We start from the raw sequence: 25,372 nt of genomic DNA, 5'->3' as shown, positions 1-25,372 counted from the left end.
GCCAGAGGAAAACAGAGAAATAAGGAAACTATCAGAGTACCTTCTTTCAGAGACTCCTTACAAAATTAAACCCACTCAAACACACGGCAGTCATGGGGAACGCTCCATTTTCACCCGTTTTTCTTTAGAGAGCTGTGCTGTCCCTCCCACTGTCCACTTGTAGACTAACTCTTCCCTGTAACTATGGGGTCTGCCCACTGAATTCAGTCATATTTGACAGTGTCTGAGCTATGTTCCTGCTCAAATTGAAAACTGCATTACAAATACCCCCAAGTCAGCGTTCTCATCAAAGAAAAGGAAGTTTCCAGGCATTTTGAAAGGGAGCCAGATAGAAAATTAGTCCTCGTGAAGCCTTCCACCAGCCACACCGCAGGCTGCCAGCTGTACCAAAGACAGGCATGGGATATACAGCAGAACTGATGGTACCGAGGGCATGTGGGATGGGAAGGAAAAAGCAAGGAAGGAGGAGAACAAAGATAACAAATTGCTTCATTAGTTCTACAGCTCATGAAACATCTTGCTAGAGTTAGTGGCCTTGGCGATGTCCTGTTTAAATAATATCAAGGTTGAGTTCAAGGGCCCTAGGGGAAAAAACTATTTGAGTCTGCAAGTACAGTGGAAAACTACTCTGTTATTATTCTGTGGTTTTACGCACGTGAAATTTGTTCTTTCAACAGTTCCATTAAAAAGTACTCATATTAAATACCAAAACTATGGCTGGGTTTAAATAACTTCACCTGAAAGCCCCTGTAAGTTTAATGATATGGTTGGCAGTCCTTTCCTGATACTGGACAATCTCATAGACAACATTTCAACAGCAAAAACTCAAAATCAAAACAGCCTATGTATAAAATGTGTGGAAGTGGTTGAAGACAGTGTGTTAATAAAGAGCCCAAACTATAATGTATTATCTATTGCAACATCTTTTTTAAGCAGGTAATTGTTAACAGGTTATCCTTTTTAGGCACCCTAAAAAGCAACATACTAGTGGTTTGAACTACTGAAATAATAAAATTGTTCAAAGAACAAATATCATACATAATACCATGGAACAAACCCATCACAAACTCTTCTTGAAAGAATAACTAATAAAGTAAAACTAGAGGAAGGAGATATATACGTATATATTCCACTTATTACTGGAATGGTAAGAGTACTAGTATTTCACTGTATGTATACACTGAAGATTTTTCTCTGTTCTCAAACTTCTGAGTATTATCAGGCACAGAAAGGAACCCAGGAGCAGTGGTTTGACTGCAAAACCAGACCCATTTATTCCCCTTTGGACAACTTGCCAAATAAAGTTAATGAATAAAGCTGCTTTCCGAGGAGTATCTAAACATAATGGAAGCAGTCACATTTCTCCAGCAATCACCTATTTGTCACAGCTTTCCCAAGTCTGGAAAAAGTGGCTATCCTCAAATCTAATTCACATCATCAGTACAGTCCAGATGCTTTCCTCTACGTCCACAGGACTCCATGATGAAACCAAAAATGCAGCTGAGCCCAGACACATTCCCAGTTTCTCATGTGGGGGGTTTCTGAGCTGAGTGGCAGCATCTTCCATGCGGCTAGCATTTAGAAAGCTGATTTATGGGGGCACTTGTCACTGCATACCAGCTAAGGCACTGCTGAATTACACAGCCCCAGCAATTTCACGTTATTCTAACTCCCTCCTTCATGGAAAGAGGACAAAGATGGAGATATGTTAAATTTTGGGTTTCATAAATGCTAGCAGGTATGCAACTTCTGCATACAGCTGGAGAATGGCAAGATGATATGATGTTACTATGGTAGGCAACAGCACTCTCATATCACAGTGATAACTAACTACTTTGGAAGAAATACAAAGTTCAGTGTTCAAGAAGGTAATGTAATTCCTCTATCTCAAGCTACCTCCTTCCTCTGGGTTGTATCAACCAAACTCATAACATCCACCCTCAATTTTACTGCAAATCAAACAAACATACAAACTGAAAAGATGTATGCTTGGTTTTGAATCACAGAAAGGAGACAGAGGTGAAAAGAGACCCCTCAGGCTCCTGCTTGGATAATAAAAATGGAAGTGTTTCTATACAGCACTCCTCCTGGCAATGCAGGAATGGCTTCCCAAGCCCAAGTTGGGGTTAACTCTAATCACATGCATGTTCACCCGTGTTCCAAAGGTTTGCAGGCTAGATAATGTCAACTTCAGCTTCATCAACATCCTTGACAGGACTCTCATGTCCAGATTCATCACCATGTCCAGATCCCAACTCTAGTTTGACTAAAAATCAATCTCTTTGTTACAAGTCATAAAAAGATCTGGCTTTTACTATTTTCTTCACAGCATAAGGCATATGTATGTGGGTACCACTACAGCAGAAAAAGAAGGAGGAACCTTGGGTGATTCACAGAATGGCGTAGGTTGGAAGTGACCTCTGGAGGTCAACCTGTCCAGCTCCTTGCAGAGCCACCTAGAGCTCTGTCCAAGAGCTCTTGTCCAAGACCATGTCTAAATGATTAAATGTGACTAAATGATAAAAGCTATATCAAGAACAAGAGTAACAAAATAGAGGCCCCTGATTTTTATCTCAAAGCATTCTTCATTTTTTTGAAGCCTCGCATCTGCAATTTATTTTCTGTCTGTCTCTCTGACACACCCATACCATCCCCCAAACACACACATACTGAAAGGGACATCAGAGTGCAAAAAGATCCATAACACTTGTTATTTTCACCAGATCACAGTGATCACCTAATTTCAGTATAACAGAGCAGTCCTATGTGCATTAAGATTCAGATGCCCATCCAGACACCCAAAATGTACTTTTCAGTTCCCAAATCACCTGAAGACAAGATCTTCTATGCAATGAGATTCTAGTAGTTCTCTGCATACCAGCTATGGTCTGGGATTACGGTACTGTGATATTGTAGCTTAAGTGACTTAATTTTCCCAAGCACTTAAGAGAATACTGAGCGGCTTGCTAATGAACCTCCTATGACTCACAGAATTTGTGTTTCAGTTCCTTATCAGCACCACAGCGACAGCAATCCTTACTTTTGGTCTAGTTCGACAGCAGACCAAAAGGGTTAGAAACATGTTTTCTATACAGCAGACTCAGAACATGACTATGACAAGTATTTAAGGCTCAGAAACTCATTTTCAAAACTGACAGGTCCAGCAGGGCTTCTGAGCTCACACACGTGTACGTGTACAACTCTCTCTACAGCCTGCTTTCCTGGAAATCTCTAAGATGAGCCTGGACCAGGTTTCTTATCACCCAAGTGAGATAACAGAGCCCCAGAAGTACCACAGAGCATGCTCCAAACTCACCTGAAATGTGACCATTCTTGCCACGAGTCTAAAAATACAGCAACATAAGAGGATAACTGAAATAAAATATATGCCTGTATATTCCTAGGAGGCTGTAGCTACCAAGCTACAGGTAGGTTTGCAGCAGTTGTGACCGGGACAGGGGAGCAGCTAACACAGAGCCCAGATTTCTCTTCATTTGACCCTTCTCAGTGCCCTACTCTGCACCTGAGGACGAAACACATTTGACCAAACCACTGCACAGTCACATGTGCCTTTATTATGGCATTATTTAAAGTGCATTTCAGTTTCGTTATTGTCAGAATGAAACCTATTTGAGATGTAGCATTTGAGAATTATTCAGCATCTGGGACTTGTAGAGTTTTTAGCCAAGTAATTGCCATGGTCATTCAAAGAACTGAACCCACAGAAGCATGAGATCATAATCAGCAGTGATTTGACTTGCATCATACATCAATTTTGGGCTGTTGTTTCAGTTCTTTGGGAGCAGTACAGACGGAAAGAAGGAGAGAGAGAAGAAAAAAGAAAACCCAGCCTTTCTTTTTCCTGAAGTAACCACAACAGATTACTTCCACTTTCTTCTGAAGTCAAGAATAACTGCAGGCAAAATCAGTAAATACAGTGATGCCCTAACGAGGGGCAACAGTTCACAAAAGCAGTAAAATAAACTGCTGCAGAACATGATCCTTTGTATCCCAGAAAGCTCAACTGAAGTGCACTGCGGTAGCTGTGTAATGTCTGACGGGAATGGTTCCTATGGATTTAGCCAAAAGCAAATGTAATTGAGATTTGACCCTTTCAGCTTAGTAGAGTACAATTTTTGAAGAGGTGAGTTTACCGAGAGTACTAAAATCACACTGAACTCTTACTTTTGGTGTTATTTTTCCTGCTTTTAGAAAATGTTTCATGGTAGGCTCTCACAGCACTTGACAAGGAACACTTACTTAAACATCTAAAAAGTTCCATAAAAGAGATGAGAAGTATCATGGAGCAACTGTGTGAAGGGCATGAAAGATATTACCACAGCGATCATGGAAATACCAGAAAAAAAGTATTCTTTCAGCTTTCCAAGGTACTGCATAGGCACATTTCCTTTCATAAAAGTAAAATGTTCTTTCGGATATCATGAGACATTCTAGGTGTCTGCATATGGATTTAGTTGTATAGTTCTTGGCTCTGAATAATAATAGTAGTAGTAGTAATAATAACAACTATTATTACTATTATTATTATTATTTTTCCCAATGCTATAGAGCAAATTAAGAGTCTTGATAGCCAGTCCCGTGCTTTAACCAGGAAAATAAGATCTCAGAATGTGGAAGGGACTGGATTTCAGTCTTGCTGCCAGAGATCTCTGTGTACTGACTCTGAGTAGTAAAGCAGATCTGCTTGCATGCATAATGCAAAACTAAAAATCTTTGCAAGCTGAAAGTCCTACAGCTCCTTCCTATTACTGAGTCATGTTGTTTCTAACCTGTACATCCACAGCACAATTCATTAGAGGACCAGTGCTGCTCTAGTTCAGCACAACCAACTACAACTTGTGCTCTGAAATCTCCTCTTTAATTTAAACCCGAGTATTTCATTCGTGCTTCTAGACAGCCTCCTACAAGTGGGCATTGACAGAACCTTTCATACCCACCTGTTTAGGACGGTAGGGCAAAGGCTAAAAGGCAATTTAAGATATGGAGATGAACAAGATTAATCAAGTAACAAAGTAAAGGCCATAGGCTGAAATCTGCTACAGTTTCACAAATCAATACTTCACATTTACAGCCCAAAAGCAAGCTCGCATTCTGGTCCCCCTAGAAAAGCAAACATGTACAACAACTACTTTTAAAAATGGAGGCAGCCAGCAGCTGCAGCTTAACTATTTTCTAACACATCTTCCCCAGCCGTGGGGGTGGGACCAGGTTGTGCTTGAGAATGCCGTCACTCCAATTAACCTAGGTGCATCAAAAAAATACGTGGGACCAAAGGGCTCAACACCAGAGTACAAAAATCGCTCCAAAACTGAAAATGTGTTTCATCAAATATGCAGAGAGATTAATTAGCTGCATCAGGCTACAAATATCTGATACTAAAGGGTAACAGCTGAATGAGGGAAGGACAGCACAATTCAGCTCTTGTCAATGACCTGTGCTAGGTATTAGGTGGAACAGCTGTTTTAAAGCACACAGTCCTGCCCAACATCATATTCTCCCGGTAGCATTTTGCTTCAGTCCGTTTATTCATATCCATCTGTGCCTGCTAGGTGGTGCTGTGGGATGGCTTTTCTAAGGCAGAAAAGGCAGCTTGCTTTTTTTTTGTTCCCCTCACTGATTTTTTTTTTTTTTTTTTTCCCCTTCTACATGAGAACAGCTGCAGTATTTTCTGCATCTTGGTGGTACAAGATGTGTCCTGTCTGGTCTCCTTTCTTTTCCTTTACTTGCTGCAGGCATGCGGTGGCCACCACTGATGATGCTGTTTCTCCAGAACAGTCAGAGAAAATGCGCGTGTCAGCGTTCATCTGCATGCATCCATACCCACGCAGGAAAAGCAGGAATCTCAGATGGAGGCAGGAGGAATTAATATCTCCTCTAAAAATTTCCAGATTTTCATTTTCCTTTGGTACAGGACAGTTGAGCAAATTATTTTTATTGACAAAGCGGGATTTAAAATTACATCAGACATACAAATTAATACCATGGTTTCAAAGGAAAGTGTGAGTCTAAAACCTCTTGAAGCTCCACAGTGAGTGAAATATCACCCTTTTTTCCTCTCAAACAGCAACTCAATTCCATGAGGAAAGGCAGCCTACTGTAAAAACTTTAGAAGGCAACCCTCTGAAAGGGGAGGTAATGCGAAGCATGCTTTTTAGGCTTCATTTTTGTTCTGGAACTAAAGAATAACTGGAATAGCAGGATGCTACCAGTGCTTTAACATCCATAGTATCATAACTGGTGCAGACTGGGACTGAACTGTTCAGACCTGTCAAAACATGTTCTGCTAATGACCTGTAGGTGAAGGCAGCCTGGTGATGTCCATCTGTTCCACATAACTTTGTGTCCATTTAGCCAAAGATGACGAATAATCCTAACCCACCCTTCTGAGCAAAAGGGAAGAAAAACAAAACAACCCCCCAGATGAGTAATTGCAGTATTACTACATCAGGTGATGACGTCAGAAAATCTTGCGCTCAGTTTTCAGATCCTGTCCCATGGCCCAACGCCTTGCTGTTCCTATACAAAACCCTCCCTAGTAAATGGCAAGTCTATCCTCTTTGACATACACTGCAATTTCTACTTACTAAATTGACATTTTCTGTCTGATGCTCTGCTCTGAACTTAGATCTTCAGCTGGCAGAAACTGAAAACTTGGTCACTCACATTGCATCCCCACATCAGAAGGGGATGACAAGGCAATGAGAAGGGACACCGTGCAGGCCAGCGATGAAAGTCGAGATGTGTCATGGTTCTAAGCAAGTTTGGCACTATCCGATCCACAGCTACTACTGTTGCCTGTTGGAGCAAATCACCAGGCAGAGGAGATCTCGGAGCAAACTTATCTTCAGGTGGTCTATCACGTCCGTCCCCCTGCAGCCATGGAGAATCCTTACTACAGCGGGGCTCTACAGTTCCCCTGTGCATGGAAGAGTGGCCCAACAGACATCAAATATGAGGAAAGTGTGTACATGGGGAAGCTATACAGCCATGAGGAAGACAAAAAGAAGCAGCAACCTGAGCATAAAGGACTGCAAACCACGGAGAGTGGTAGTGACACAGAGCAGAAAAAAATATGAAGTGGAATTCTATTCTCTCTATTTAAAGGAAAACAGGGCGAACAGAAACTCAGCCCACATGGGATTAATCATTTTGAGGTAACCCCATACATTAATACCTGCGGGGGGCTCTTGTCCCATTTTACTCTTTCTATTTACATTCTGCAAGAAGAACTATCATATGCAAAACTCGAATGGGGAAGTATTCAAACTGAGTTAACAAAGAGTTGCATTTCCCTCCAAAATCATAACAATAAGGTGCTTAGACAACCACACGGTGAAATTTAAAGTGCAGTGGAGAAAAAATAGCTTCTGAAGAGGATGCTTTCATTTTACTACTAAACTAAAGAAGGAAGCAGCTACACGCTGCTGGAAGCAAAAAAGACAAAGCATACATTTGCTACAGTTCTGTGTCTTTTAATAAGAGGAGGAAATTAAAAAGTAAGAGACCAATCTATAAAAATTCCATGCTGGCTGAGGTATTAACAGTATTTTTTATATTGAACACCACATTGTTGTTTTTCATTAATGTGGTCCTCAAAAAGGAAAATAGTAGAGAGAGAGGGGGGCAAACCAGGAAGCATCTGAACTCCTCCTTCGATTGCTGTGATCAAAGAGGATCAGAATATGGAAAGAGAGTACACAGCACGTCCAGATGAGACTCATTTCAGTGTATCATGGGAGCCAGCTAGAGAACCTGCTGGTATGCTGGAAATTATTCTGAAAAGACTTTATATGGTATAAACTACTACTAGAGGACTGTGGAGAAAACAAAGAAAAAAAAAAAAAAAGAAAGAAAACATATCAGAGAACCTTTCTTTTGAGCTTGATCTTATGAAAAGTAATAGAAGTCCACACATTTTACTGGACATTTTCCTTCCTAAGGACTAGTCCTGTAACTGAGGAGACCAACATAAAATCTATGAGGTAACCACGACGAGTCCTAGGGCAATAACCTGGTGAGGTAACTTCAGGGACCTGAGCTGCTTGCAACTCAGAGGTTCCTTGGGGTGCGCTACACGCTGAATATAAAGCCATCACATATGTTTCGGTGGTTTCCATTTTTGACATAGCGTATTTTTTACTGTTATCCAAGTACGTTCAGCTAGTAGCTGTTGCTTTAAAGAACAACTATATCTAAATAAAGGAATGACAAGCATCTTTGAGAGATGCCAGAAGGACAGATATGGTAACAATTAGTATTAGGTTCAACTTTCACCTACGTATCTATCTTCAACACATATAATCTGTCCCTCCACTCCCTCATGTTCTTCCCCCCGGGCTCTAAAATCCAAACACCAGTTTTCCAGATGAGGGACCAGGGTACAAAGGGATTTGGAAACTGGTTCAAGAATGTGTCTGGAAGCTGGATTCAGCCTGGGTCTCCCAATGCATAGACTCCCTCCCTAGCTGGGCCATTCTTCCAGGCTAAGCTACGAGCAAAACACTGGTATATTAACTGCTGTGCTGGCTGAACTGTCTCGGATCTGGTTTACATGATGCCGCGAAAAATGCTGGATACCACCTTCTTTCCTGCAGACAGGATTCTACTACTGCACTATATATATGACAATCAGGATAGAGACTAATTTAAGAAGAAAATGAAGATGAATTTAAGAAGAATAAAGGTAATGCTGTATTGACTAATTCAGTTTCTGTCTCAAGAAGTTTCCAAAAAGATAGGGCATTCAGTAAAAACAAATGAGAGAGAAGATTAAGCAGCACAGCTCTGCAGAAGAAGATGGATCCTATATGCCTCACAGCAGACACAGAGTACACAGTGGATTCAATTCATACGTTTAGAGGAGTATGAGATCCTTGCACAGCCAAAAATGTGAACAGACTTTGTGTGGAATTTCTGCTGTTCTTTCCTCACAAACTATACTTGCATTTCTGAAAAATCCTGTAAAAACGATCCACACCAACAGTGCAGTTCTTCTCAAAAATCTTTAATAACAATTCAATAATCATCAAAATAGAGGTGAGAGGAAGAACCAAGTTGGTAACAAAGTCTGAGTCTCAAAAAATGTACTATAAACAGTGAGAAAAATGAAGCAATTAACAAAAGCATCCTACCCACATCCTGTAAACTAATTAAACTATGCTTGTCACAGAAAGAATAATTAATACACCCTGAAGAATGCAAAAGGTTAACCACCTCCTTTCTTCCTACAAAATTGCAAGAGTCACCTCAGCACACATGCATCCCCCTGCACACTCTGCTGGCAGAACAACCGAAAGCTCTGTCTAAATCTCAGGACACTTAATTAAGCCTGAGGAGGTCTGGATGCCAGGTTTGTTTCTTATACTGGTCTCACTATGCAGAGGGAAGAGTAACAATATAATGGTTTGTCAATAAGTACAGGTGCTGGTACTCAGCACTTTCTGGAAATATATCCATTCATTATGGTCTGTTTTCTTATTTTTCATACTGATCTATCTGATGTACCACACGTGACACAGACACGGGCCCCACTCCCCATGATTCGAGGCCTCATTGCATAAAAGTACATCTGCTGATCACACCCGGAGGGAATGACGAGTGCTTGCCCAGTGGCTTGCTAAGATGAGGCATGTGAGCTCATGGGGGTAACAAGGACGCAGTACAAAGGAAGTTTGCTACTGAGATGAGCCTAGGACTTTGATTTTTGATACCCATTTACTGATGACTGTAAGTGTGTAAACTAGACTCAGAGATCTGATAGATTGGCAAAATAGCTAGTTTAATTGATATAGCTATTTTATTAGTTAGTTTAGTTTATTAGTTTATTTAGTTTATTTATTAGTTTAATAGCTAGTTTATTTGATAATGCATGAGGTCATTTCAGACGGAAAATGTCTTCCAAAATCTTCTTCCAATGTCAGAAGCTGTCAAGTGTCACAGCACAAAGTATTAGTCTTGGAGAACAGAGCTTAGGGGAGAGAAGAAGGATTGCCAAATGGCTTCCTACCAGGGCGCCTACATGAAGAGGCACCTACTGGCACAGGCCACATCCTATTTCTGCGACAGTGCTAAAAATGGCTAGCATCACATAATTAGGCACCGACATGACCGAGTGGACCAGATCAAAGGGAAATGATTATGAATAAAAAAAACCATGGGGAAATTCAGAGGAAGTACTTCATTGTGAAGCATTACCTGAACTTTTCTCATACACTTATTGAAACTATTAAATAGATTAAAAAACTACATCATTTGACCTTTGCTAAAGGTCTGAGCTAACAAATTTGAGTTTGGTGGCATTTCAATAACTTGAGTATGACCCAGAAGAGGTTTCCCTGCTCTTCATCAAAACTTTCTAATATCCCACATGCCCTCTGCCAAGCACCATAGCCTCTGCCAGGAAATCCTGAACTGTGTGTTTTTTCCTGATCCCTGTATCACCTAAGAGCAACAGAGACCAGAAAACAGGCAACCCTACAAATGGAAGCATTATGCATCTGAGTTCACGAAACAGTGCTTCCAGAAAAGGTTCAGACATAACTGCTTATTTTAATTTTAAAACTCCTTAAAACGCAGCTTACTAACCTCCTGACTTAGCACTAATGATATTTCTACCCTGCAAAATGACAATTTAGCTATCCCAAAAGGCTTGGCATAATGACCACAATGTGGTTTATATTGGCCAGGTTGATTTCTGCGTTTAGATATGCATAAAAATCTCAGGTGTGTACTATAAGCTTGGATTATAACAAGCTCCTTTTTATCCTTGGAGCAACTCTTCCATATTTCTTCACTGTCTTCCATCTGACAACTTATGGTTGAAAATTTTCTATTTTTCCTGTTCAGGCATTTGATCTTACAGTCAAAGACCTTTCACACTGATGGCTTCAAGCATGCTGGAAAAAGTAGGCTCCATTTCCTTTAGCCTCATCCCTCAACACAGACAAACTTTCCAACTGCACCTCCTCTTTTCGCAGGAATGCTGGACATAATGCTTGTTAGAAAACACTAGTAGCTAATAGAAAATACTAATAGCTAGGGCCTGAGGCACAATAATTTATTCACAAATGTGAATGGTAACAGATCTGCAACACTGAACTACATTAGTGAGAAAGACAACGGTAATTCTAAAAGCTAGCACTAATTTTTAGGTTTTTTTCATTTTTTCCACCCACCTAATTCTAGTATAACACTTGCTTTTTTCTTTCTTCATGCCTTTCCTTTACAACAAGAAATCTGTACATCTGCATAGATGCATGGTATTTTCTGGAAGCATTTGAACATATTTCAGTCATCGCTAAGAGGACATTTTCTCATACAGATTTGAACAGATGAAACTGGATGAAAAGCTGGGCCTGAACACTTGCCACGTTGTTGGCAGTTAATCATTACATTGTCTCATTCTCCACTTCAAACGAGTTGATATCAGATCTCTGATATGATGTGGGGGAACTGTGTGTTTTCTAGTATCGCCTTAATCCACAAGAGTTCATTTGAACACAGAAAAATGGGTATTTATCCCTTCAAAATGCTCAGAAGTGAAAGCAACAGACGGAGCTACAGGAATAGTTATTGCTGCAGGACTGGACTACTGCAAACTCTCACGTTTGATGGAGTGACTTTGAAACCCACCTACAAATGTGGTTGGTAAAGAAAAGCAACACTCGTAGCACTCTGCTGAGTTGGACAGACCAAAGTGAGCGCACAATGTAGTCTGCGCTAGCTGGTGTATCCTATTCCAAGTTTATTGCAACATCCTGATCCTTATCTTCAAAGCAGTAATTAAGTACAATTCAAAATAAACTCCTTTCATGCAATAGTGCCATTACAGATCCTGAATGAAAGACAGAGGGAAGCTCTCCACCAGCTTTGGTGAGCGTTGGCTCAAGCCCTTGCAAGGCAGGAAGTAGGAAAGCTCCTATAAATCCGGGATTTTGTTTCTCCCTCACACAACCATTTCCATAACAAAAGTTCAATGGCCAAATGCATAGCAGATTAAATTTAAGAGCCAGCTGCTAAGCTGACATAAATGTTCACAGTTTCACTGAACTCAAAGCAGTTGTACCTGTTCACCACCGCTCAGGATCTCAAGCCCAGGGCAGCCTGTGGGTGAGACCACACTGATTTTAGGGCTCGAGGGGAGATCTCAGCTTTGTTCTGAACCCTTCCCGGAAGCAAAGGAGGCCGAGAACCTGAAAGACTGACACCTAACTCACATTTCTACCTGTGCTAGACCTGAAAACAGAACAAAACCACAGGCTTATCAGAGCTGTGGCTGGAGGTAAGAGAGATGGTGCAATCTACGTAGCTTGAGCATTAGCTGTATGTGGAGTCTCATTTGGCAGAGGCTGCAAAGGATTTTGTTAACCACCGAAGCAGCAGACTGGGAAGAAGACAACATGTGAAATTAATCACAGTAGGTCCCCAAGCTGTGTAATTTTTTCTGGATGATTAATTCTTTTAGCGGGCCAGCTTTTCTAGATCACCTTCCAAATACATTAAGAATACAGTGCAGAATAATGCTACGGCGCAAACTCCAGCTCACAAAGATCATGCGTATTCCCATGTATATTCATTCTCACTGTCCAGGCAATGTTAACTCAGAATAGGCCATCCATACACACAACGATTTTCAAAATGTATTGCCAGAGAAATTAATACATTGTACTTCCAAGACCCTCAACAAGAGAGTATACTATGCAGTTTTGGTGGTGATGTAGTTTAACATGTTTTGGGCTTCAGTACCATTAATGCTGCTATTTTTAGTCCTATTCATACCTGTTAAGCCCCTTACATTTTCTCCATAACTATAAACCACTTATCAGTATATATTTGTAGACCCACTTTAATACCATTTGCCTAAGATTTGGTGAGAAATTTCCTGAGGAAAAGAAAAGCACAAATTCCAGTTATATGGTATTCTCTGCTCTGCTTATGACTGCAGTTGAGCACATGCATAAATGACTTGTGAAACGGAGACTGATTTAATGAAGTTCTCAAACTGAGTATTTACCTCTACATACCTTAAATGATTCATTTGTGAAAACAATTTTAGTGTTTTGTGTGACTCAGAATATTATTTCTCTCAGAGTTCTCATGAAATTCCCTACCAACCATGTGCATGTTTTAACATGTCATTGGCACCGTGCAGGAAAAGCAGCCCTACTGGACTTTCCTTTTGAAATCAACAAAATCACCCACTACAACTACATTCTGTTTGAATATTGTGGGTTTTTTTCTTCTTTTGGCTTGAATTACATTTAAAACATTTTAAAAGTCATTACTTCAAATGCAAAAAATTCACACAAGGCACAGAGAACAACTTGCTAGTTAAAATTCGTATTTAAACTTGCAATCCAGGACCCAGACAGAAGCAAAGTAGAAAAAAAAAATTAAAGCAAGATGTGAGATAGGAATCTTTAATCAACCTTGTTGTATCAGCCTGGGCCCAGCATTCCACCCAGTATTCTGAGGTTACCCAGCACCACTTTGAAAATGGATTACTTTCCACTGGAAACAATGCCAAAAAGGGGCTTTAGCTCCCCTGGGGGAAATTAGAACAGCCTGGATCATCAAATAGGAAAAAATAATCATTATCAGTAGCAGTCAGAAATAGGGGGAAAGAAAAGGTGAAACCAGACTCTGGTTTTGGACCACTTAATGCCTTAGATGTGCCTTTGAAGATTGAGGTAGAGTGGCAAAAGGCTGTGTGTTTGTGATGCAAAAGAATGTTTGTTTCTCTAGTGGACAATATAAACACCTGGATTTTATCCAAGACATTTGGTTCAGAAATGCACTTTTTGTAAACAGTCGGTAGCTAGTCCTGGAGAGGGTAGGGCACTGATACAGTATTGTACTTTCTATTACCAGGTTAGAGGGAATACCAATGCATATGAAAGATAATACATATTACCTCATACATGCTAACAGATGAAAAACACATTATAAGGACTTAATACAGCTTAGTGCATATATGCATTTAAGTTGGTGTCCCTTGTTTTGGGTAAGAGAAATTTTCCAACAGTCCTTGCCACCACCATCAAACCTGGACTCCACCTGCAGATGATCAACCACAGAGCTCCACAGGGCTCAGGGGTGACAGCTGCTAGCATGAACAAATGCCTCAGGTCCCTTTACAAGCAGGCTAAATGTAACTTGCAATAAGATGTGAAAACTTAATTCCAACTTCAGCAGCAGCAACACATAGCTAGCAGAAACACCGAGAAAGTGGTGAAGATGCTGTGAGGTTGAATCAAGGTTTGTGTTACGGCACTTGGTCAGTTAAGACAACGTCCTTGATAGATTAGTTTACCCACTTATAAAAAAAAAAAAAAAAAAAGAAAAATCAAGGAGCAATCCTGAAAGCACTGTTAACTAACATTCATTGATTCCTAGTTTTGTCTTTTAAAAAGTAAACTATCTTGCATGAATGTTCCATGCTACCAATGAATGCTAAAAGAAAACTTGGTTGACATAGATATTTCCAATTTACGTAACTTCTAGCTTATATAAGATGGTCAGAGCCTTGGCCCTGCTATAGCCCTCTTTTACACTCCTACAGGAGTACACTGCTGACCTCAGTTATGTATTAAAGTTCTCTGGAAGCCAACAGCATGTAACCATACACCTATAATTAAGTACATACTTGCATGCTTTGTCAAACAGGGAAGGACTGATGAATTGCTGCCTGTATAACTAATGATAAAATAGTAGTAATGCACATTTAAATTGGGATTATGCTGTAAATGTTTTATGCCAGGGATCTATTAGCCATTGATGATTGGAAAGTGGTCCACAGCCAGCCTGTGACAGGCCACTGGCATGCACCAGCATGGTCATACATGGTTGGATGTGTCTTGCAAAGGACCAGCAGTGGCCGTAAGAGCCTGGGATTTGCTGATAATGCTCTTCTCTTTAAGCAACATAGCAGAAGGGCACTTCTAACTTCAAATTTCCAGTCTAACACCTATATAATACCAGTTCGAAACAGGAGGCTCTTTCTCCCTGCTAACAAATGAGTCATCTAAGACTAACTTTCTTCCTGTTTGTTAGTTCCTCACCCTGACACCACTGGTGCCTCTTACCCAGTGTAAGGGCAGCAGCACTGGTGCAGTCACACTACTGGAATTTTAATCACCTCCCCAGTAACTTTTTTCAGAGCAAATTTAGACCACAGCACTAAAATTATCAGCAGTTTCTGATAATCCATCTATTGATGTTTAAAGGGGTAAAACTGCAGCAAAACTAGCAATATTAAGGAATATAATGACAACAATCTAGACAGGCTTTCAGTAAATTGCTTATAGTCCTTCTTTCTCACTAATTTCAAATTTTATTTCCTGCCCCCCTCCTCTATCCCCATACAGACGTATTGCTGGGTGCCTAAAGTGAACTTGGAGATGGGTGCCAAAATTATAGCTGTTGCAGTGCTGAGTGTCAACAGACCCTAAGGTCCTCTGCTGAATGTGTGTCCTGCAGTGGACAAGCACATGCAATAATACATTACTCAAAGTGAGCAAAGGCCACAGAGCCAGCAGCCCTACGCAAATAGAGCAGAGCAAGTAACAGTAAAGGATCAAAACCCTTATAGAATTCAAGGGGGAAAAAAAAAAAAATCAGTGGAAAAGATTCAACTACCTCCACTGCTGAGTATATTAAACCTGGTCAGAGATTTCAAGAAGGCAAGAAACCATGTGTTGCAGCTGTGGCAGCTGAATGGCTGTATTCCTCCTGCATCCTATTAGAGGGATTTGTCCCAAGACTTAATTGGCAATTTTGCTATTCCTTTTTTGTTCAGCAGTGTTAACACAGTTTTCGCTGCCTTTGCGTCGGCATAACAGGGCTCCAAATTAGACCGTAGGTGCGCTGCAAATTCCAGGGGTTTATTTTTCACAGAAAGTCAAAACCACCTTTAAGTGCATAAAGCAAGCAGCTGTCACACCACACTAACAGTAAGCCTGCCATACCTTCAGTTAACTTCTGGCACACAGACAGGGACTTAGATCTCTTCCAAGACAGTCAAAGAATAATGAAAAAGAAACTTTGATGCTACCTGAAACCAAACTATTCAAAGCACATTGCCTGCATTCCTCAGCTGCAGGCACTGAGCCAGGACATGGAGATAATCATTCAGGCTAGTGATGGGGGAGGGAGAAAGGAGCTTAAGGAGCGGAGAGCTGAAGTAGTCTGGTCAAGAAAATCTAGACAGAATTTAATCTGCAAGGTAGCAATACAGTCATGTTGCTCCCCTATCCCACTCCCATTAGGTGCATTAGAGAATTAAAATAGTCACGGACATGGCAATATTTTTTTCCTTTTTTGCTTGTCTCTTCTATCTGTTCTATAGTAAATTAGGATCTATACCAAGCAAAGCATTTCTCTCTCATCTTGCACCACTTTTCCAACCGTGGCTAACATTCCCTGTTTCAAGAGGAAAAATGCCCAGTGTAACGCCCAGCCAACAGTGGAACATTTTACATGGGGAAAAGTGTCTCCTCATCTTCTCCCAATCATGAACCATGCCCTGTGAGCCTGAGATTTGATAACCGTAGTTATCTTACTTTTACATATCTACCAATATAGGTACGTCAGCCCAAGATAAATCAGTTCTTTCAATACTGCAGCACCTGTTCTTTGACTTGATAATCTGCTGCAGCAGTGAAGTTCGCGCATTGTAGAAAAAATTCTGCAGTGGTTAAAAAAGACCCCTGGAACACTGAGCTCTTTTCCTCCTTGTGTTATGAAAGCTATCAGGGGAAACAGGGAGAGCAGCAGCATCTCTATGTCACTACAGCATCCCGCAGCAACTTTCTGCGACTCAGCCACTTGAGGAAAAGTTCCTGGAAATTTCTTAGTAATTCTAAATAGGGATTCAATTTCACCAATTATGGCAACTTTAAAGTTGTTAACAATAGCTAACATGCCCTGTTCCAGCTATTGTGTCATACAGATCTATCCCAAGCAGGTCTACAAGGCAAGAGCAGCAGCAGTCCCTGCAGGCCTTAATAAACTTCCTAAACTTGGAGAGCCAACAGACTGGAGAATGGTGTATTTGCGGCCTTACCTACCCTACGGCCCTTCAGGATGGTGCACCAGCAGAATCTGTGTTCTGCTTCCTTTTCAACTTCCAGCAAAGATGGCCTTAAAAGTGGGTTGTGTGCTATATAAATCATTACTCCACAGAAGACCAACCCAAGTGGCATATATTCTGGCCTTCAGCTTTTGCCTCCTTGTATGTAGGGACCAACAAAGAATCCCCTGTAGGCAGGTACCAGACTTTGTCTTCTAGGGCAGATGTCTTCAAGAAGACTTGACGTTAGGAAGCATGTCTTCACAGAGAGGGTGGTCAAACACTGGAACAGGCTTCCTAGAGAGGTGGTCGATGCTCCATCCCTGTCAGTGTTCAAGAGGCATTTGGACAATGCCCTTAACAACATGCTTTAACTTTTGGTCAGCCCTGGAGTGGTCAGGCAGTTGGACTAGATGATCATTGTAGGTCCCTTCCAACTGAAACAGTCTGTTCTAAGAAGTAAGTCACTCTGAATTGTCCTCCCCCAGTGCTCAGCAAAGTTGAGCAGTACAGAATGGTGAAACTGTAAAAAAGGATTCGCATTCATAGAATGGAAAGGCAGAACAAAACACCCCAAAAAGCGGTTCCAAAGAATGTCTTGGGAACTGCAACTGCAAGACTGAAAAATCTTCTCCATGGTTGACTGCAATGGCAGGACAGACAGTAATGAGGGCATCTTTGGTATCTTTGCTCTTAAGAGCGGAGTATGGTGCCAACAGCACAGAAGAGTATAAAAATAGTAGAAAAGAAATAACAGCTCAGTGTGCCCTGGTTTCCATGCAGAGTATTACATACTCATTTAGAACCTAACACGCAGTCTGTTTATACCTTAAACGCATACGTAATACAAATAAAATGCATTTAAAGAATACCAAAAACATATAAAACAAGAATTTTGCAGAGCGTCTTACCTTTGACCCAGTAAGTGTGTACAGCCATTGGATGGTTTCATTATGATTTATTACTCCATTCATACCATCCACATAGAGCATAATCTGGCCCAAAGCTATAGTAAAGAAAAGAGATAAAATATAATCAGACCTGGTGAACACTTTTTATAATACTAAGCATTGCTGGCAATTCTCTATAAGCAGGGTTTTCCAGAGATGTGGGGAGCTCAACTAACAAAAGATATATTGGGCAAGATTGTGCTGGACAAAATCCTGGGCAACTGCTGTAACTTTACTGACTTCATCTGGATGATACAAGTGTGAATTTCATCCAGGGACAAGCACAGGCACTCGTTCCTTCCTAGAAGATGCCACATTTTATTGCCCCCAAATCTGCAAACAGTATTCTACACACTGCTTACTGTTGCAACGGTTCCATCAGCTACAATGCTTTACATCTTGTGAGCCAAGACTTTTACCATTTGTTTCAGCACCATATAATGTTTGGAATTAGTATACTTGGATTAAGTTGACTGTTTCAGTGAATTCCAATAATATGAAATTAAAGCAGGGCAATTAACACCAATAAGGACAGCAAATATTCACCACTGCACAGTGTTCTCTTGAAATAAGTTTTGCATTTTAGTGAGAAAATACAACAAACAAAGCATGGTTAATAAAGAAGCATCTTTATTCATTTATTCTAAAGCATTTACAACAACATTTCAAAACATGATAGTAAAATATTTCATAACAGTAATTCCCAACATTTCAAAACATGATAGTAAAATATTTCATAACAGTAATTCCATAGTTTGCAATTCTGATAATATGAGACTTTCTAGAGACAACAGCTATTAAATCTTTTCTGACTGATAAGGACAGACATTTTTCATAAGGATTATGAAAAGTGGATTAGCAAAATTCATCTATCATCTTAAAAAGTTTCCACTGTTAGATCTTCTGCTTTATAGCAGAAGATCAAAGCACAGTGGGATGAAAAAGAAATCACTGATGTAACACCTTTCAGCACAGCCTGTTGGCATAACAACTCAATTATCTAATGCACAACCTGACGAGCCCCTAGTACGCTGCTTTATGGGGGGAAAAAGGAAAGAAAACCACAGAGTGATGAAAATTACAACATTATTAATCTTCCAAACACACTCTGAACGTTTGCTAACTTCTGCACAGGTTGTGCGCAGTGCAGCATCATTTTCCTTGAGGGCAGATTTTCAAAGACATGAATGTTAGGCAAGTACTTAAGTACCCCTATAGCTAAGCAGCTAACTTTCATTTTTACATTGTCTCCTCCTTTTTCCTTTGCTCTAGTTGCTCTACTTACAGTTAAAAAACCCCAAGATACTAATTTTAGGTACTTATATTCCTTATCTAATCTGTTACACCAAGTCACCCTACACGGTCAATGAAGATGGAGAAAAAGCAAGCAAGAGGGCTATGGCAAGGAGATAACTCATATCTTAGGCAGGCAGTGTTGCCACTGGAGTACGCCCATCTCTCTCTGCTCCTCCTCTGCAGGAAACAATCATTCACTACCTTACGAAGACACGTGTCTCAGGTGAATAACATTAGGTGGGAGGGACACAGGACCAAGTGTTAAGGTAAAATAAAAGATGTAAGCCAGTCAGTGAAAAGAGATAAGAATTGTACTGACTGAATAAATGGCTGCTTTATAGCATTTCCTTGCAGGTAGAGAAAAGAGGAGAACGCTGCTATCCCAGCAGTAATCAAAGTGCTTAATTCTTGTTTTACCTTCCTTTCAGTGCTAAAAAGATTTGGCCCTTGATCAGGATGAGATCCAGTCATGACAAGGTCACCAACCCCCTTTTCTTTTTTCTTGCAAATTCTTTGGTTGGGGGTGAAGGGTTTTAACTTGAATTTGAAACAAATGTGAAACAAATTTTACTCTTGGTGTATGCTTTCCAAATTAATATAGAAATCAAAGGCTGCAAGTCTGCTTTTAAAGGGAAAACATGCACACAATACAAAATTACTCCACTGCTTACACTTAAGACCAGTTAGACTGGATGCATAAGTGAGATCTGGGATGCATTACTCTTCAGCCTCTTAGATGTGACTCTTAGTAACAACAGTAAGTTAAGGCAAATTAGCAGACCTTAGAAAGAAGCCACAAAAAAGTTTTAGGGATTCTGACAATTTTCATCTGCTACCACTAATCTTGGCCCCCCAAAACCCTCCCACGACCTTTTTTTTGTCATTACCAATTCTATCCCAAGTATGTGATACTATCTGTACCTTTCCAGCAACAGACTGGGTCTTTTCGATAAAGGTGAAAAATTAGTAACACATGAAAAAAACACTACTGCTGCCACTTGAACAAGTGGCCAATAAGTTTCACAGACAAAGACTTAGAAAAAATGCCAAGAAATGGCCAAGACGAAAGACAGGTTTGCTATGGAGTCATACTGTCCACATAAAAGTCATTACTCCTGTAATTATCTGCCACACATCAAGTTATCAGCCGCTGACAGACCTTGGCGTGGAGCTTCATACTGCTATTTCCTGTCTTCAGGGGTCAGAAAAACAAAAGCAAGACATGATAGGCAGGGTTGAAGAGAAATCAGCTTTCGTTATGAGGAAGAGTAAGTTAGGGAGAATCTGTATATACTTTGTACACAGCTAATGCCTTATAAATTCTTAGGAAAAGAAGTCCATGAGAAGACCTAAAAGAAGGAGAATGTTGGTTTTCATACCATGTCAAGTGTTTCTGCTGAGGAAGAAAAGGTAACATCTAGTAACCACACCAACACAGCAGCAAAATGGAAGAGGCCACCAAAAACGCTAGCATAGGAGCAGGCTGGTGGACTAGAGGTTCTCGGGCTCAGCCAGGGCTTGCATCTGGCTGAGTAAGGCACACCATTTTTGCACTAAATGGAGACAGACTGGCCACAGAGCACTGTGCACCATTTTACAGTCTTTGCAGCTTTTCTACCCAACTGATAGCCTACCTCCTGGCCCACGATTGTGGCCTACTGAAATGACTGCAGCTACAGTGCAAACTCCATGCGCCCACTGCCCTGCACGTGCGTGTCTGCATGCACGCACACCCACCGCCAACATGCAGGGCCTTGGCACGAAAGGGCATGCTAATTTGCAAGGCAATCTGAGGTTGTTTGGAAGGCCAATCTAGTCCAAAATCACTTGATTTTGCATTTGTACGTGCCTTCAACCAAACTCCTTTTTTCACTGAAAAACGAGGAGCTATTTAATCCATTTAATCCCATCTCTCAGCTAACTGGAATTCTTTTTGGAAGTGTATCAACAACCTACTTGCATTAGGAAAGCTTGCTATTGTGCAACAGGGGGCTGGGAGAGGGGGGTTTAAATACGGAGCAGACTTAATTTGGAATTTCTTTGTTCCCACTACCCTTGTCAAACCCTTAATCTTCTGTGAAAGTAGTGTGTGACTTTACCCATAGCTATTTTCAAGTGGAAAATTGCTGGATTTCTTAGGAAAGGCTTAGGCTAGAAAAGGACAGACCAGCCAGAAACTTCATAGATTTCTGTGAAATAAGAGGTTTAAGAAAGCCTCTAAAAACTTGCCAGTATTGGCACTGATACTCTCCTGGGATCTTTCCTGTATAAAGTTAACAGGACCAAAGGGGAAAAACTCGAGCACAAAACATCATCACGATGAACATCACTTTTACTTAAAGTCTATTATTTCCACCCAGAGTGTCAAAAGTTTCAAAGCTGTTTCTTGTCCACACACCTGCTTCTCTAATCTGCTCTATCTGCTTCGTATTTTACCACAAGACTGACTTAGAGAAAACAGCAGCACTGAAGGAGCAGAAACACTATTTTCTTACAGTTTCCTGTGAGTCAAAACCCCATTCATCATGTCAAGAATTACGGCAGGGATGCATCTTGGGATTGCATTTGTTTCCATCAGAATAAGCAAACGTACAGGGTGAAGCAGGCCAAAGCCAGACCCTGTCGCATAGGTTCCAGCTCCCGAGGAAGCTTCTGGCCCACGTTCATCAGGCCCTTCATAACCAGCAGCCATGGTGCACGCGACACGCTGTATACAACAGCAGGCAAGCGTGAATGACAGACCGAACGGTGATGAAACTAATGGGGAAGAACCAGCTGCTAAGTCATCTTGCTAGTTAAATCATGCTAGTCAGCATGCTAGTTAAAATCTTATCATCATCAATGAGAAATTAAGGGTCTGTGTGATTGCCTTCATTCCATCTGAAAACAGACTACTAGCTTACGTACGCTGTCCTGGGCACTGAGAAGGCATACACCCTCAAAGTAAACGTCCCGATCGAGAACCAAACTTCAGTATTTGCCTAGTGAGGGATCCCAAGAGGGAGGTAATACAGTTATCTAGTATTCTATTAGAAAGCACTAGGTGATAATTCTGAAGAAAAAAACCCTACCTCAAACTTCTTTCCCTGTGTTTCCTCACTAGAGAGAGGCAAGAGCTCAGCCACCAAGTGGGACTGCCCTGAACACAAAACCTCCAGCTCAGCTCAGCCGTGACATGCTGGATGTCAGGAGCTTCTACTTCTGCTTTGTAGCACATTCCCACTGATAGTGCTTGCACACGCCCCCTCAGGGAAAAGCTTATTGTCTCCCTAATATCCAAGGATATTGGATAGTGTTTTCCCTGATGAGAAAACATTATTAAATACAACTTTTGTACCATCCAGCTACTTGAAAATTAACAAAATTGCAGCAAAGCTCCTTGCTTCTAAGAAGTGACATCAGATAAAATAGATGACCTGGCCTCTCCACTGCTTCTGAAAATGATCTTACAAAGCAGCACTGTACCAAACCTTATGACTCACACTCATTCCGCAGGGCTAGAACCAGCTAAAATTTTTAGGTTTGGGGTTTTGTTTGTTTTGCTTTTTCCTCTGTTACGATTTGTATGGGTTGATTTCAGCTGCAGTGCAAAATCTGCTGTTTATACACCTATTCCCATTTCTTTACTCCTGTTGAGGATATCTGTAATGTCATCTAAGACGACAAAAACAATCTTATTCCTGGCCACAAATGCATGAATATTTTGTTTCTTATCAAAATTTCTTTAAATCCCAACTCTTTTCTTAACCTTGTCTTTTTACCCTCTGTTCATTTGTTCTTTCCATTATCACACACATCATAGCTGAAACAAGCTAAGAAATTGATTTTCAGAACTCCCATATTAACCATGTACTGAACTTGCATTAACTGTATTAACCAAGAACTGAACTTTCTCACAAAAAAACACATCACAGAACTAATGTTATAAACTAAAACTGCAAAGACAGTTCTGTACAGCTGTAAATATATTATGTTGCTAATGTAAATCAGAAGTTCTTATGCTAGCTGACACTATTTAAAGCCTAGCTTTTAGTCTAACACAGTACTTGAATAGCTCATAAGTATTTGGAAACTTCTGCAAGCTAGTTTCAGACCTAAAGTATTGTTCAAAGTTCAGATCTTTTGCAGAGACAAAGGGTTTTTAGATCAAATTCAATCTTTTTTTTTTTCCATCTACTTTAATGGGAAAATATACAAGATACAATAAAACCCCTCTGTTTTTTAATGCTGAAAATGAGTGACAAAAGTGACAACCAGAATTTTCCCCAGGATTACAGGCTGAAGGGAAGCTGCCATCCAGAAGTCACCCCTGGGCAAAGCCAAACAAACCAGGAAGGCTGGACACACCACTCTCCTGGGCAATCAATACGGCCTTCTGCAGCACGCTCAGGCCCTGCAATGTACATTGCTGGCGGCGGTTAAAACCGAGCAGGTACAACAGTGGCATGCTGTAACTTGCCCTTAGAAACACATTTTATTTAAAAATCAAAGCCAAGCTCACCAAGAAACAAAAATTCTTTCTTTACTTGGCAGCTAAAAACATGCCTTTGCTGTTATTTTAATTCTAAAGAGACAGCACCAGTGTATTTTGACACATTATTTCCATCAGTCTGTTAAAACTCCATGCTTAACACTATGTTCTTAAATGGCACAGCCTAGCAATAGTTTCCACCATCCACAAAAGCCCACAGGAAATACTGGAGGAGATTTATAACTCTGACATTTCCTGGCACAATGGAGGACATTAGATCTGTGTTGTTGTTGTTGTTGTTATTATTATTCTGTTCTACCTAATTGTCCATCTTTAACAATAACCTTCGTTTTAGTGAACCCCAGGGACTGCTAGCAAAGAAATGCTCTTTCATTGCTGATTACTACATGAAAACAGGCTGCCAACTCTGGATTCAGAGTAGAGCTTCAATCGACCAAGAGTCTGGGAAAACGTGTCGAAGTTTTGAAGCCTTGATGACGTTTACAGTCATTTGTGCTGCAGGTACTCAGAAGTGATCCACAAAGAACACAGACAAACATTTTTGGTCCTCAGAAACCGGTTGTTGGTAACACCTTGGCAATAAAGCAGGCGTAGGGACCACAGAGCATTTACAAGCCTAATTATTCACTTTGAAAGCAGGTTGTGACTGTGGGGTCCCCTTCTCTTTTTCAGGGAAAGGCACCTGCGTGGTCAGTGCCTCCATAACTCCCTGTGTTCTTCATTTCTCAAGGAGCAGGACAGTGAGATTGCCGGAGAGATTTTCTTGTGGGGTGAGGTATTCTGCAAAAGCATCATGCCAGTGCAGGACACTACCCATGGAAATACTAAAGAATTAACTCCAGTGGGCTTACACCCGACTCCCAGCTATGACTTCTTGCACTAAGTACTGATGCTGCAGCAAAAGAGCAGCGGTTTGGGTTTAGGGCAGAAATTAAGACCTGTTTTTAAGGATTAGGCATCTCATGTGCAATAAAATAGTTCACACAGCTGTCAGAGAAGACTCATCTTTAAATGTATTTTAAACTTTTTATAATGGATTTATCATGCTTAGGCATCCAAGCGCTTTACAACAGTATTAAAATTGAATCAGAGGATCACAGGTTGGGTCAGGTTGGATGGCATCTCTGGAGACTGCCTAGTCCAACCTCCTGCTCAAACCAGGGAAATCCAGAGCAAGTTGTTTAGGACTCTGTCCAGTTGGGTGTTGAATGTATCTCCAGGGGTGGAAACTCCACAACCTCTCTGGGCAACCTGTGCCAGTGCTCAGTCACCCTTCACAGGTTTCTCGCTTTGTTTTTTAAGTTTAAATCAAATTTCCTGTATTTCAGATAGTGCCCATGGCTTGCCTCTTGTCCTTTCACTATGCACCACTGAAGTCTGGCTCTGTATTCTTTACTCCCTCCAATCATATATTTAGTCATCCTCCCCACCCCCCCTAATATTTATATTCAATTAAACTGAATTTAAATTGAAGATTAATCCATAGTCAAGAAACGATAACCACACTGAGCTAGAAGCTAGAAAAGAAAATTTACCTTAAATTTA

At 40.7% G+C, this 25,372-nt stretch overlaps 1 protein-coding gene across 2 annotated transcripts in view; it reads right to left on the bottom strand.

Annotated features, from left to right (window-relative positions):
* FHOD3 (formin homology 2 domain containing 3) overlaps positions 1-25,372 on the bottom strand; it is a 406,597-nt gene that overhangs the window by 145,072 nt on the left and 236,153 nt on the right. For both annotated transcript variants that reach the window (XM_075704917.1, XM_075704918.1), the window contains exon 6: positions 18,001-18,095. In XM_075704917.1, coding sequence (XP_075561032.1) covers positions 18,001-18,095 — 95 coding nt within the window. The remainder of the gene's footprint in view (positions 1-18,000; positions 18,096-25,372) is intronic.

The sequence above is a fragment of the Pelecanus crispus genome, chromosome 2 (genome assembly GCF_030463565.1).
Source record: "Pelecanus crispus isolate bPelCri1 chromosome 2, bPelCri1.pri, whole genome shotgun sequence".
Lineage (NCBI taxonomy): Eukaryota > Metazoa > Chordata > Aves > Pelecaniformes > Pelecanidae > Pelecanus > Pelecanus crispus.
This window is presented reverse-complemented; position numbering and strand designations above follow the sequence as displayed.